The sequence below is a fragment of the Mesocricetus auratus genome, unplaced genomic scaffold (genome assembly GCF_017639785.1).
Source record: "Mesocricetus auratus isolate SY011 unplaced genomic scaffold, BCM_Maur_2.0 Super-Scaffold_100020, whole genome shotgun sequence".
In the NCBI taxonomy this organism is placed as follows: Eukaryota; Metazoa; Chordata; class Mammalia; order Rodentia; family Cricetidae; genus Mesocricetus; species Mesocricetus auratus.
In genome coordinates this window covers 21,706,414-21,720,491 of record NW_024429201.1, presented here as the reverse complement: position 1 = coordinate 21,720,491, position 14,078 = coordinate 21,706,414, and the positions used below count along the sequence as shown (strand labels likewise).

At 41.7% G+C, this 14,078-nt stretch overlaps 1 protein-coding gene across 4 annotated transcripts in view; it reads left to right on the top strand.

Moving 5' to 3' along the window:
• The window catches only part of Gfm2 (GTP dependent ribosome recycling factor mitochondrial 2), a 39,222-nt gene extending 25,348 nt beyond the window's left edge, over positions 1 to 13,874 (top strand). For 3 of the 4 annotated variants that reach the window (XM_040728901.1, XM_040728903.1, XM_040728902.1), the window contains 10 exons: positions 466 to 614; positions 2,443 to 2,583; positions 2,666 to 2,765; positions 4,542 to 4,728; positions 7,135 to 7,211; positions 8,668 to 8,806; positions 10,635 to 10,814; positions 11,075 to 11,190; positions 12,671 to 12,853; positions 13,487 to 13,874. In XM_040728901.1, coding sequence (XP_040584835.1) covers positions 466 to 614; positions 2,443 to 2,583; positions 2,666 to 2,765; positions 4,542 to 4,728; positions 7,135 to 7,211; positions 8,668 to 8,806; positions 10,635 to 10,814; positions 11,075 to 11,190; positions 12,671 to 12,853; positions 13,487 to 13,624 — 1,410 coding nt within the window. In that variant the 3' untranslated portion in view covers positions 13,625 to 13,874. The other variant, XM_040728904.1, reaches the window with a different exon arrangement.
• The last annotated feature ends 204 nt before the right edge of the window (positions 13,875 to 14,078 follow it).

Here is a 14,078-nt window from a genome sequence, read left to right as displayed (position 1 = left end):
AGGAGGAGAATCTACTACTGCCACTTTCCTGGGCCAGCAGAATTGTTAGCTGCGTTCCAGCCCTTTCCCTATGCCCACAGTGAGTGTAGCTCTCACCATGCTGCAGAGAAGCAGACAGACCGCTGCAGACAACCACAGCTGGTCACAGTGCAGAGCTCAGCCCCAGGGGTCACTACTCTTGTCAGTGCTCTTAGATATCCATTCTATCTTAAACTTCTCTACCTTCTAAAACTTGGCTGTATTTTCAGAGACTTCCCTGTATTGCTCATAAAGACTTAGTCTAGTGAACAGGAGGCAGCAGACATCCAGCATGCTGTGTAGTGATTAATGCTATATACACATATATATGCCATACAGAGGGTGGAAGGTGGGGAAGAGTGCTGTTTTACACGGGTGTTCAGCGATTCTGACAGGGACTGGTGTACTCTGCACAGATCCATGTTCATTTTCTGTGTCTGCCTTTAGCTGCAGACTGCAATACACAGGGTAACACTGGCTCAGTCCGCGGTGCCTGTGCTTTGTGGGAGTGCCTTGAAAAACAAGGGTGTTCAGCCCTTGCTGGATGCCATTACGATGTACTTGCCATCACCCGAAGAACACGAGAACGGGTTTCTGTAAGTATGTGACCAAACATTAAATTCATACACTTGAAATAAATGAATAGGCCTTGTTTCATAAAAAGTAGTCATTTAAAGTGGTCATCAGGAAAAAGACAGTGGTGGAGAATATCTCTGTAAATGATATATAGCCATAGTAATCTTCACTTGAAAAGACATTTTGCCCTCTTAAGATCTGTCATAGTTGTAGGTAGAGCTGTGAACGTGGTTGTTCTTTCCCATGAGTGTTGATTGTGCCATCTCAGTTGCGTGCTTTGTTCTGTGTTTGTCAAAGGTGGTTACTCGTTTAGTAGATGTGTTTATATTCATCTGAATTTCAGGGGTTTCCTGTGGTAAAGTGTTCTGTGGCTATAGAAAAAGATCATTGTTTTCTCCCTGCTGTCCAGCTTGCATAATAAATCTCTAACATCTGAAGTAGTGTTAAGCAGAATAGCAGAAAAATGGGTTTTGTGTTAACAAGGAGAGTAATAAACTTTTTACAACTCTAAATTGAAAAGGCATCATGTGAAGAATGGGCGTGGCTTCATGCCATATAGACTTGTCCCAGTTAATCCAAGTTACTTAACCTCTATATCAACAAAGTGTAGGCTATGGGACCCATTTCCTATACGATTTATAAAAATCCAGTGAGTTACTATTTATTAAGCATAAGGACCTGTGCTGGCATGTAGAAAGCTTCCGTATTTATTATCATTAAGGTTAAAGGCAGAAGGATAGGGATGAGATTGCAGAGAGGCTACTGTTAGAAGTACTTAACTTACTCTGAGTCATAGACTTCCTTGAGACTGATGAAAATATCATTTACCTTTGGTCAGAAAAAATGCACCTATGCACAAAATCTGTCAGTTTCAGGAAAACTCAAATTTGTATGTTTCTTTAAGAATACCATCTCTGGCCGGGCAGTGGTGGCAAACGCCATTAATCCCAGCACTCGGGAGGCAGAGGCAGAGGATCTCTGTAAGTTCAAGACCAAGCCTGGTCTACCGAGCGAGTTCCAGGACAGGCTCCAAAACAGTACAGAGAAACCCTGTCTCGGAAAAAAAACCAAAAAAAAAAAAAAAAAAAAAAAGAATACCATCTCTGGGGCTGGAGAGATGACTCAGTGGTTAATAGCAGTGGCTGCTCTTCCAGAGGTCCTGAGTTCAATTCCCAGCAACCGAATGGTGAATCACAACCATCTGTAATGAGATCTGGTGCCCTCTTCTGGCACAGAGGCAGAACGCTGTATACATAATAAATAAATCTTTAAAACAAACAAACAAAAAACCTTAGTTTAAAAAAAAATACCACCGCCGGGTGGTGGCGGCACACGCCTTTAATCCCAGCACTCGGGAGGCAGAGGCAGGCGGATCTATGTGAGTTTCAGGCCGGGCTGGTCCGACAGCCTCCAAAACAATACAGAGAAACCCTGTCTCGTAAAAACAAAAAATAAAATACCATCTCTGTAAACAAGTTCCAGTTTCTACTGTAGATTAATGGTATTATTCAGCTAAACACAAAGTGAAGTGAGAACCATTGGAAAGAATATTCATTCATCCTGTAGATTCCTTGGTTTTATGACCTTTAAAGATACTCTTTTTAAGCAGAGAGTTCGTGCAGTAAAGATGTTTGCAAATATGGCAGTACTTGAAAGAGAACCCATTAGTTTTTGTTTTGGTTTTGAAGATTTATTTGTAAGACCTCCATTAAGTATTTTAGTTAGTGATGGCAGAGAGGGTTGTAGTGGGCCTGGATAACTCTACCAAAGATGCATGGGATTGTAAGGAGGACCCCGGTGACCTGTGCTGACAGCTGGTTCTTCTCTGATACCTCCTTTGTTTTGCAGGCAGTGGTATAAGGGTGACTTATGTGCACTGGCATTTAAAGTGTTGCACGACAAGCAGCGAGGACCCCTGGTTTTCCTACGCATTTACTCTGGCACACTGACGCCCCAGCTGGCCATCCATAACATTAATAGAAACTGCACGTAAGGGGAAGCTTTGGTTATTTTCTAAAACTGTACTCATTTACTTAAAAGTGCTTTACTGATATAAATCATGTTTTTTTAGGGAGAGAATGAGTCGTCTGCTTTTGCCATTTGCTGACCAACACGTAGAAATCCCTTCCCTGGCTGCTGGTAACATCGCTTTGACGGTTGGTCTTAAACAAGTGAGTGACCACATGAGTTCCATAGCAAATCATGTACATGTGATTTATAAATAGTTTATAATGGCAAAAAATTCATCTAAATGTCTTTAAATGAATATGATGGCATATCATCAGTATGGTTGGATGTCATACATTTGCTAGAAAGAAAAATAGATTAGGAGAAACCCAAGACAAGATGGATTGTAGTCAAATCAAGTTAAACTCCAAATAAAGCCTACTACTTGTTGAAATGTATGTGTCAAGCTTACTTAAAATACTGTTTTATTTGCATGGAATCTTTTGCCCCTTTGTACATGGGGTATCTCTGAGCATGGGTGGCAGCAGGGGTATGGGGGGTGAGCATTGTCTCCTTTTCTCTGTCATTAAGTTGCCCAGGCTTGCCTTGAAATTGCTGTCCATCCCTGGCTGGTCTCAAACTCTCCACCGCCATGCTTGGTAAGTCTTTACTTGTTTTGATTATGGCAGAAAGTATGATCTGACCAGGTAATGATGAAAGACATTTTGCTAGTGGGGGCTCTCTAAGGACCAGAGTTTGGGTTTCTTTTGTTCCCATAGGTTCTCAACCTACAGCTCGCCAATGCTTGCACACAATAAACTCAGCCTAGACATTTATAGAGTGAATGGAAGGAAATGCTTAGAGCCACATCTGGTTTGGGTGGGTTAAAACTCAGGACTCTCTTTTAGTTCAGATTAATCAAATGCCGTTTTCCATTAAACTTTGGCATATCCCCTATTGGGCTAAAATTGTTAATTTAACCTTTTTAACTCTTCGTGATTAACTGCAGGTTTCAGAAATGTTTAGGAGAAAATTTAACATGGTCTGAATTTTGTACCTGAGGTATTTTGGAGAAAGGGTTCTCTGTGCAGCTATGGCTGTCCTGGAACTTTCTCTGTAGACCAGGCTATCCTCAAACTGAGATCTGCCTGCCTCTGCCTCCTGAATGCTGGACTTTATTATTGTTGTCTTCTCCAAGGCAGGACCTGCTCCTTTTGCATATTTGAAGGAGCACTGCAAACATTCGGAGAGTCGTCTACAGAGAGAAACCCGCACAGCCTTGATATGAGCAGGGCAGGAGTAAAATGGCAGTGTCAAAGTTTATGTACAGTCCACACTACTTACGGGAGTATCTCAAGTTCATTTAAAATACTGATTTATTATATATAAGCCGGGCGTTGGTGGCGCACGCCTTTAATCCCAGCACTCGGTAGGCAGAGGCAGGTGGATCTCTGTGAGTTCGAGGCCAGCCTGGTCTACAGAGCGAGTTCCAGGACAGCCTCCAAAGCTACAGAGAAACCCTGTCTCGAAAAACCAAAAAAAAAAAAAAATACTGCTTTATTCCCATGGAGCTTTTACTTAGTGTCCCTCTGTGTCCCTTCTGCTTAATACAAAATTTCCTGTAAAATAGTAAGAAATTATTAACTGATGTTAAAATACTTCATGAGTTTATACTGAACCTGCTTGTTATGATGGGAAATTCAGGCAGATGGATACATTTTTTTGCCAGTAAATTTTGGTGTGGTTGTAATATATATTTATATGTGTGTTTGTGTGTTTCTAATTCTAATTCTAATGTTTCATTATTAGAATTTGTTACAATGACATTTTAGGTAGAGTTCTTATGAAAGGTAAATGAGCTTTGTTTACATAAAGTTGTAAGATTTGTGAATTTATTTCTCTTACATTGAATGAGAAGAATGTGCTCCATTAACATTTTGTCTTGTGGTTTTGGGTGGAAGATGAGTAGCTAGCCAGGAAGCTGTCCCATTTGCTTGCAGACTGCCACTGGAGACACCATTGTCTCTTCCAAGTCCAGCGCCTTAGCTGCAGCCCGTCGAGCAGGAAGAGGAGAAAAGAAATCCGGGAAAACCAGTGAAGAAGAGAGTCTGCTGTTGGCTGGGGTAGAGATTCCAGAGCCTGTTTTCTTCTGCACCATAGAACCCCCATCATTGGCTAAGCAGCCAGGTACAGACAGTGTGTGGGTCAGTTAATCAGTGTCTGTAGCCTATGGGAAGTAGTGTCACAGGGAGTCCTCAGGCAGCTTCCTGCATGATAGTTAAATTATGTATGCAGTGTTCTGGTGCTGGTCAGATCTCATTACAGATGGCTGTGAGCCACCATGTGGTTGCTGGGAATTGAACTCAGGACCTCTGGAAGAGCAGCCAGTGCTCTTAACCTTCGAGGCATTTCTCCAGCCCTAAGCCACTTTGATTTTTTACAGACTCCATATATATATCAGCTATTTTTCTACTTTCATATTATTCTCATTCTTATCCTTATAATGCTTTTGTTTGTTGTTTGTTGGTTTTTTGTTTTTGTTTTTTAGACAGGGTTTCTCTGTGTAACCCTAACTGTCCTGGATCTCGATCTGTAGACCAGGCTGGCCTCAAACTAACAGAGATCCACCTGCCTCTGCCTCCAGGGTTTTGAGATTAAAGGTATGCACCAACACCACCCGGCCTTTTAATGCTTTTTATGGGATTCCAAGCAATTGACCCTCCCCTGCCCGCCCTCCTAATGTGTTAGATATGAATTCACTTTTTTGCATCTAAAATATGAACCAGTTCTGATTTACTGAAGATGGTTTGTCATTTTGCACTGTGGTTTCTCTTTTTTCACCTAGTCTTACTTACATTATAATGTAATTATAGTTAATTACATTTCCCTTAACTTGTCTGTCTTTAAAACTCTTAGGTCTCAGCTCAAACATCAACGCTTTCTGAGGCTCTCAATGACTTTTCAATTATGAAGACCACTTAAAGATAAACTTTATAGTTTTCTTTAGTCTCCTTAAAAACAAGTTGGACTCACAGATTACAGGAGAACAAGAGCAATCTTTATTTCCTCTCCCTGTCCCCCAGGTGCAATGGGAAAGAAAATCTCTAGCCAAGTGGGGTTACAGTTCTTCATCTACCCAGCTAGAATACACATGAAAGAAATCGGAGCGCAGATATAAGACCCTGAGTGATGAAAGAAACTGGGTCTTTTCTTGTCCAGTTGCTGAAGGAACAGTATTTAATATAAGGTAGATATAGAGGGCTGGAGCAGTAGCTCGGTGGTTAATAGCAATTGCTCATTCAGAGGACCTGAGCTCAGCTTCCAGCACACACACAGCTGCTCGCAACTGGCAGTGACTCAAGTTCCAAGGATCCAGTGCTCTCTTCCGGGTTCCTCAGTACCACCAGTTATCGGTGCATGTATACATGCAGGCACTCATCCATAACACACACACAAAAAAAAATATGTAGCAAAATCCAAATCTGAAATGCATGTAATTTGAACATTTTTCATTCCAAGCATTTTAGATAAGAGATATGCATCCTTCATTATCATTTCAGCATAAGTAATATAAAAAGTATTAATGACATTAGATCAAGAGAGATGACTCTGGTTACAGTACCCACTGCTCTTGCAGAGGACTGGTTTGGGTTCCCAGCATCCAGTGCCAGATCATGGTGGCTAGCAACCATCCATAACTCAATTTCCAGAGAATCTGACAACTTCTGGCCTCCAAGGACATCAGCATGCAAGTGGTGTACAGACATACGAGAAGTCAAAGTACTCATACACATAAATCTTTTTAAAGTACTATTTTTTCATATTAAGTCACTGAAATCTGGTGTGCATTTTACATTTATAGTTCCTCTTAATTCTGAGCCATAATCTTAAAATGGCCGATGGCCAGCTCTAGAACAGTTTGACTGAATGTAGTTGATAAAGCTTAGCTTTTTAATCTGTGGCTCAGCCCCTTTTTTTGGCTGTACTTTTCAGTCTGGAACTTTTATAAAGAAGGCAAACATATATCAACTAAGGTTATTATTGCACATTTCACACAATGATTCTTCATTTCTCCTGTAGTTGAGAATTCACCATAGAGTGATCAGATGTAATTTTATCTCCATTTGCTGGCCCATTATTATAGCCAGTGTTTATGAAGGCATTTTTTTCTTGTTTTTTCTGTTCCTAGATTTGTCTTCACAAAATAGAACCAGATGAGGTTACTGGCCCTTTTAAAGTCCTTCAGTGGCTTCCCAGTGCAAAGCCAAACTTCTCAGCATGGCCTATAAGACATGCATGCATCTTCCTTCTCATCTAACGCTGCTCTTCACCGGCTGATGTCTGCCTGCCAGACTGCTTGCGACTTTACCCGGCTCACTGTGGAGATGTGTGCACATCACTCACTCTTAAGCACCTCTCGTTGGAATTGTCTTATCTTGTTTTAGTCTCTGCATTTACGGCTCTTTGAAATTTTTCTTTCTTTTTTTTTAATCAGTGTATCTGCTTGTTAATCTATTCTCCCCACTGTAGACTCATTGTTAATTTACTTAGAAATGAAGTGAGAATAACAATAGGTATTGTTTAATCACTCAGATTTGGATCATGCCTTGGAACGCCTTCAGCGTGAAGATCCCAGTTTGAAAGTGAGGCTTGATCCTGACTCTGGACAAGTGCGTATATTATTACCCATCCCTAGGAGGGAGAGAAAGAAGGAAGGAAGGAAGGAAGGAAGGAAGGAAGGAAGGAAGGAAGGAAGGAAGGAAGGGTGGGCATATAACATTGACTAGTCTGTGCTCCTGAAAGAAAAGCTCTGATTAACCATTTAAATTTCTCTTTATATATGTTGTCATGCTAAATAGACACTCTCTTTAATTCCCTAAAACAGTTACATTTCATATATACAGATCACTCCCCATCAGTTTTGACTTTCCATAATATAGGCTTTTGTGAAGTTTTAAAATAAGGTTCAACTCTTGTGTCTTTTACACTGATGCTTATAGAAGCAGCATACTAAAGGAGGTCAGAAACCATAGAAGCCAGTTTCTCTGTTATATGCGTGCTCAAACTAGCCTATGCGTTGTCACTGCCTCCAACATTTAGGAAACATCTGTGTAGTTGGGAGGTTTTAGCGGGGAGTTATTTACCCCATTCTCAATGCGTTGTCTTCAGCATAGTTTCAAACAGTTGTCTGCTTTTTCACTAAGAAAAGGGTTTTAGCTGGGTGTAGTGGTGCACACCCTTAACCCTAGCACTTGAGAGGCAGAAGCAAGCGGATCTGAGTTCTAAGACAGTCTGGACTACAAAGTTGAGTTCCAGGACAGCCAGAGCTGTACAATGAGACCTTGGCTCACAAGTATCACCACCCCCACTCCCAATACCCCTCCCCCCAAAAAAAGGTGAACCTGGACTGCACAGAGTTGAAAAAAAAAGTCACAAAGCAAAGATGGCTCAGTAGTTAAGAGCACTTAGCTGGTCTTGTAGAGGTCCTGGGTTCAATTCCCAACACCCACATGGTGATTTGCAACTATGCATAGCTCCAGTTCCAGGGGATCCAATGCTCTATTCTGGCTTGTCAGGCACCAGGCAGGCCAGTGGGGCACAGACACATATGTAGGCAAAATATCCATATATATAAATTATTAAAAACTAGAGCCAAGGAGATGCCTCAGTGAGTAAAGACCTGGCTGCACAGGCCTAATGGCCTGAATTCAGTCCTGGACTTCAAATAAGTTGTTCTCTGACCTCTACACATGCCTCTCCTCTACATCATACACAAACATACAGCACATACAATAATGAGTAGTAAACAAACTGCATACGAAGAAAGAAGATAAGAGACATAATCCAGAACATTTATTGTACTCTTGTTATAGTGACCAGAATTTGATAAAGGATTAGATAACTTGAGGTTACTTACCCAGCTGGTAATCAAACTGTCATAGACGAAGACTACAATTCATTTATTATCCTAGCCAGAAAAAGTCAGTTTTCATATAGGAGCCCCCAGAAATTTTTCAGAAGAAATTCAGTTGTAATTAATTGAAAATTACTTAAATATGTGAACATATTTTTGTAATCTTTTAAATTTTTTCCCTATATATAGTATTTTTTCCCTTTTACCAACAGACAGTCCTGTGTGGTATGGGGGAGTTACATATTGAGATTATTCATGACCGAATCAAGCGGGAATATGGCCTAGAGACCTATCTAGGGCCTCTTCAGGTGGCATACCGGGAAACCATCTTAAATTCAGTTCGTGCCACAGGTAAAAAATAAAACATTTGGACATTCTGGGTTGTTCATTGTTTAGTTGTGTATATAGAGGTCACAGTTTCTAGCGTCTCCCACAGTTTTACTGTGTCAATTTCTTAAAAATTTTGTAATAAACACAGAAGGCCTAAAGCCATTACTATCCACTCATCAGACAAATGCGTTTCCAGTGGCTATGGGACATGATAAACCAGTGAAATAGATGCTTGTTTCATTCTGTACTCACCACTGAAATGAGTGTAAGAATTTGAAGTCAGTGAATTATATTGATTTTATACAATGAGTGACAAATCCTGCTATTTAATACAGCAGTCCTATACTGATAGCATTCTGGAGAAAGTGCAGTTGTTATGTTTCTGTCCTACATGTAAATGCTCAAGTTTTCTGTATGTGATTTCCTTAAACTCTATTTACCCCAGAGTGAACTATGTGTGGACAGGTTGTGACCAAAAATACTTAAGACAACCAAGTGCCCTTGAGCACACCCAAAATAGGTTAAGTCTAGGTGACCACTGAAACTTGAAAAATTAAGCAAGCATAAATGTAGTGACACAGGAGCAGATGTGCACAGGCATACTTAAATTGAGGACACTAAAGACAGTCTGGGAATGCTTTGTGTGACCAGTGCTCCAGAAAGTAGGCACTGGCAACTTCTGTTTCTTTAGAAATAAAGATTTCTTTTTTTTTATTTTATTATTTATCGTTTTATTTTTAGCTTATATATACCTTCTTAGATATATCATAATAGTGAGCTCAAAGGGAATTATAAAGGCTCCGTTTTTAGTTTTGAACCTGGGATCTGAATTGTTGCACTACATTGCTACTCACGTGAATGTAGCTGTCTTGTTTCAGTAGAATCCTGGTAGCAGCTGTTGGAAACAAGAGCTGTAAGAATGTGACCATAGCTCAGTGGTTGAGCAAGGTCTCTGGGTTCAATCCCCACTAGAGCCTGGCATGGTGGCGCACACCTTTAATCCCAGCACTTAGGAGGCAGAGGTAGGTGAATCTCTGTAAGTTCAGTGCCAGCCTGGTCTACAGAGCAAGTTCCAGGATAGTTAGAGCTAGAGCTACAGAGTGGGGCTGTCTTGAAAAAAGAAAAAAGTAGGAAAAAAACAAACAAAAAACAAGGAGAACTGTTTACCTATATTCCAAGAAAGGGGTTTTTTGGGGGGGGGGAAGAAACATTAAATGTTGCTGAAAGAATTATGAAATTTAACAATTTGGAAATTGACAGAGGAACAAGTCTTATAGTTTTCATTAGCCACTTTTTATACTCTCTAGATGTGTTATAATCTTATTGTTACCTTTTTTCAAGCTCTGGCCATTTATTCCATCCTCCCTCCCTCCCTCCCTCCCTCCCTCCCTCCCTCCCTCCCTCCCTCCCTCCCTCCCTCCCTCCCTCTCTCTCTCTCTCTCTCTCTCTCTCTCTCGTGTGTGTGTGTGTGTGTGTGTGTGTGTGTGTGTGTGTGTGTGTGTGTGTGTGTGTGTGTGTGTGTGGTTTTTCAAGACAGGGTAACAGCCCTAGCTATCTGGGAACTCACTTTGTAGACCAAACTGACCTCAAGCTCACAGAGATCTGTCTGCCTCGTCCTCTTGAATTCTGGAACTAAAGGCATATGCCTCCAGCCCGGGGCCATTTATTTGGTACTCTTAAAGACTTATTTTTGAGTGGACTCAGACTTAGAAGCAGGCAGTTTCAGCGCCTGTCCCTTGACAGTCTGGTTCTGGCATCTTTCTTTGCTTCCTTCTTTTCTTGGCCGAAAGTTGAGCATTGTCTGCAGCCACCTCCTTATTTTCATGCATTTCAATGTGTGTGTTTTCAGATACCCTAGACAGGACTCTAGGAGACAAGCGGCATTTTGTGAGAGCAGAACTGGAAGCCCGGCCAGTGGAAGCATCACCTGGCATGGCTATGATTGAGTATGCTGACTGTGTCAGTGACGATCTAGTGCAGGCCTCCCGTGAGGCCATTGAAAGTGCAGTCCACAGTGCATGCCTCCAGGGTAAGGGAAGCAAATAAGAGCACAATCTTCCCCTTGACTGTGTAGTCCCTCCTTTCTTCATCCTGTAATTTCAGCCCGTTTCTTGTACAAACCAGAATGTACTCTGCCTCTGCATTACACTAGCCTCCTAATTATTCCATGTTTTACAGATGCTTCAGTGTTCCCTCTGTATTTCTGTATGCTTCAGTTGTGTTTTTGATGCATGATTCTTTGTTGTTGTATTGTTTATATTATTCTGCTTTATTTTCCTCCTTACTCAGGACCTTTACTTGGATCCCCAGTTCAAGATGTGGCAATAATGTTACACTCATTGATGATTCACCCTGGTACCTCCACAACTATGGTTAATGCCTGTATCTCAAGATGTGTCCAAAAGGTATAGAGCAGCCTTCCTGTTTCCATTTTTAGGGAACACAAAGTACAGAGCAGTCCTGCTTCTGTTTCTAGGGAACACAAGGTATAGAGCAGTCCCCTAGCTGCCGCTTTAAAGGAATGCATGGAGTGAGCACCATAGATTCTGCAGGCAGCTGTGCTGACAGAGCTGACTTTGTGTTCTAGGCGCTATGGAGTCATCAAGATGGCTCACTGGATAAAAGACACACTGCCAAGCCTGATTGTTTTTAATCTCCAGGATTCATGTGGTAGAAAGGAAACCTGACTCCTGAAAGTTGTCTCTGACCACCACATACACACTGTGTTGCTCATGAGCACATGCTACACATAGATAAATGTAATTTCAAATTTTTAAACTGGTTCTTGCATGGGGAATCTTTGTCCTTAAACCAAGTTTTCATTTGAAATATTTCAGAAATTACTGGTTACATAGATTGCTATTAAAACATCCTGGTTTTAGCAAAAGATCTGTGTTTCCCCCTTTCCAAACACAACCATTAGCTGCAGGCATGGTGGGTTTAAATGAACAGATTTGGGGTTAGCTTGACACTGGGCTTTAATGTAAACAATGAAAATCTAATATTAATTCCAATTTTTGAGTTTGTTCAAATTAGATTGATTTCATTAAAAAACCAGATCAGTTCCATTGAGAAACAGATTTGGGCCGAGTGCCTTCCCTCTCAGAGTATCCCGATGTGGTCGCCTGAGGAATGAGTGGCATGGCCATCTGCCTCTGGCTTCAGTCACCCAGTAGCAGCTCCATGCTTGTTTCCCAGGTGGGAGCATCTAGCTTACACTGGAAGGGCTCTGAACTTTGTTCTGGGAACAGTGGAGGATAAATGTGTTGTCAGAGCACAGAAGTGACTGGTATGAGAAAGACAGTCTAGGACAGACAGGAAGTAGACTAGGTCTGAATCAGGATACCAGCAGCAGGTATAGAGATAATGGCGTTTGCTGAAAAAAGGGGATCAGGAGGATGTACAAGTGAACTGAAAACATTAATACCATCGCAGAAACTGGAGAGCAAGAGTGGCGCCCTCAGACTGGCACGGTAATGTTGAGAAGACAGTTCTGGGGGCGCCACTCTTGAGTTGCAGAGTCCAGTTCCATTTTCCCCTTAATTTTTGCCTTTGCCACATAATTATCTTGAAAACATTTTTCAGCTTCCTTTTGTGGCCTCTGAAGTCTAAAGTTGTAAACTGTGTTATACAAGGAAAGGGTTTGTTTATAAAGAATGTTTCTGTTGTCTTGACTGTTTGCGGTTGCCCTCCCCAACATGTGGCCACTGGCATGTACTATCAAGCATCAAGGCTCTTGGTTGCCTACAAAATGTTTTCTGTGGAGTGTTGAAGCAAGTGGGTTACCAGAGCCCTAAGCTCAAGAATATAGAAAAAATAGTTCAGTTTTTATGTACCTTTCTTTTACTAGAATAGAAATTTGTTCAACTTATGAAATCCCTTCAGGCTCTAAAGAAAGCTGACAAGCAGGTCCTGGAGCCGCTGATGAGTCTTGAGGTCACAGTGACTGAAGATTACCTCAGCCCTGTCCTGGCAGATTTGGCACAAAGAAGAGGGAATGTTCAGGAAATTCAGACTCGCCAGGACAGCAAAGTTGTTATAGGATTTGTTCCTTTAGCAGAGATGATGGTAAGTTCTTGGTGTTTGAACTGTACATACTGTTTAATATAGGAGATCTACTCTCAGTAAAACTAGGTGGCCACTAACACCTACAGGCATTGGGGCTTGGCTTTAGAGAATGTGTGCCAAGTTTCAACCAAGAATGATAGGACTTTGGCCATTGGTGGTGGGTGAGAGCTAGGGAACATAGCACTTCAGGCAGGTTATTTCCACCTTAGGACCACAAAGATTATGGCACACTGTCCCAAATGTGATCAGTCTGAATGACTGTTTTCCCCTTTCTGCCTTAGTTCTGAAGCCAACATCATTCTCTTCCCAACCAGGTGCTTCTGCCCTGGGATAGGCACCAGGTGGAAGGTCAGAGTGATAGTGCCAAATTCCTGGGCCTCTCAATGAGTGCACAACTGACTCACCCTATGCTAACTTTTCCTGTTTGCTATAATATTTCCTTTCTTTTTCTTTCTATCTTCTCTCTCTTTCCTCTCTCCCCTCTTTCCCTCCCCCTCTCTCTCATGTACCTGGAGTCAATGGTATGGCTCTGACTTACCAACGCCTTCTCGGCTGTGGTCTACAGACACTCAGCAGGAAAAGAAACTTAAGGCCTAATTAAATTTAGTAACAAATTGAAATTCTTTTCATTAGGGATATTCAACTGTGCTTCGAACGCTGACATCAGGCTCGGCTACTTTTGCTTTAGAATTCTCTTCTTATCAAGCCATGAGTCCTCAAGACCAAAGTACTCTGCTCAGCCAGAGAAGTGGTTTGGCCCAAGTGCTGTAGATCCTTGGGAACACGGAGAAATGCTTGGAAAAGCACGGACCACTGCCTTCTCAGTAAGAACGCTGTTTTATTCATTGGCTGGTAAATTACTGCTTCAGTATATGGAAAGAACTTGACGAAAGATGATGGCATTGGAGCTGCCATTCTCATTCTGTATGGAATGTGCTGTGCTATAAATGCCCCCAACTGTGTGCCCTGGTGGATCCCTGACTTCTGTTACACAATAAAATAACCTGACTAAGACAGCTTATAAAAGAGTTTGTTTTGCATAAAGGTCCTGAAGGAGGGTCCATAATTGCAGGGATAGTAAGGCAGCAGGAAGCTGAGAAAGCCCATCTTTAATCTCAAGCACAGAGCAGACAGTGAAAACTAGCAGTGGGGCCAGGCGGTGAGCTCTCCAAGTCCACCCAGTGATGAACTTCCTCAAGCAAGGCTGGACTTCCTAGACCTCCCC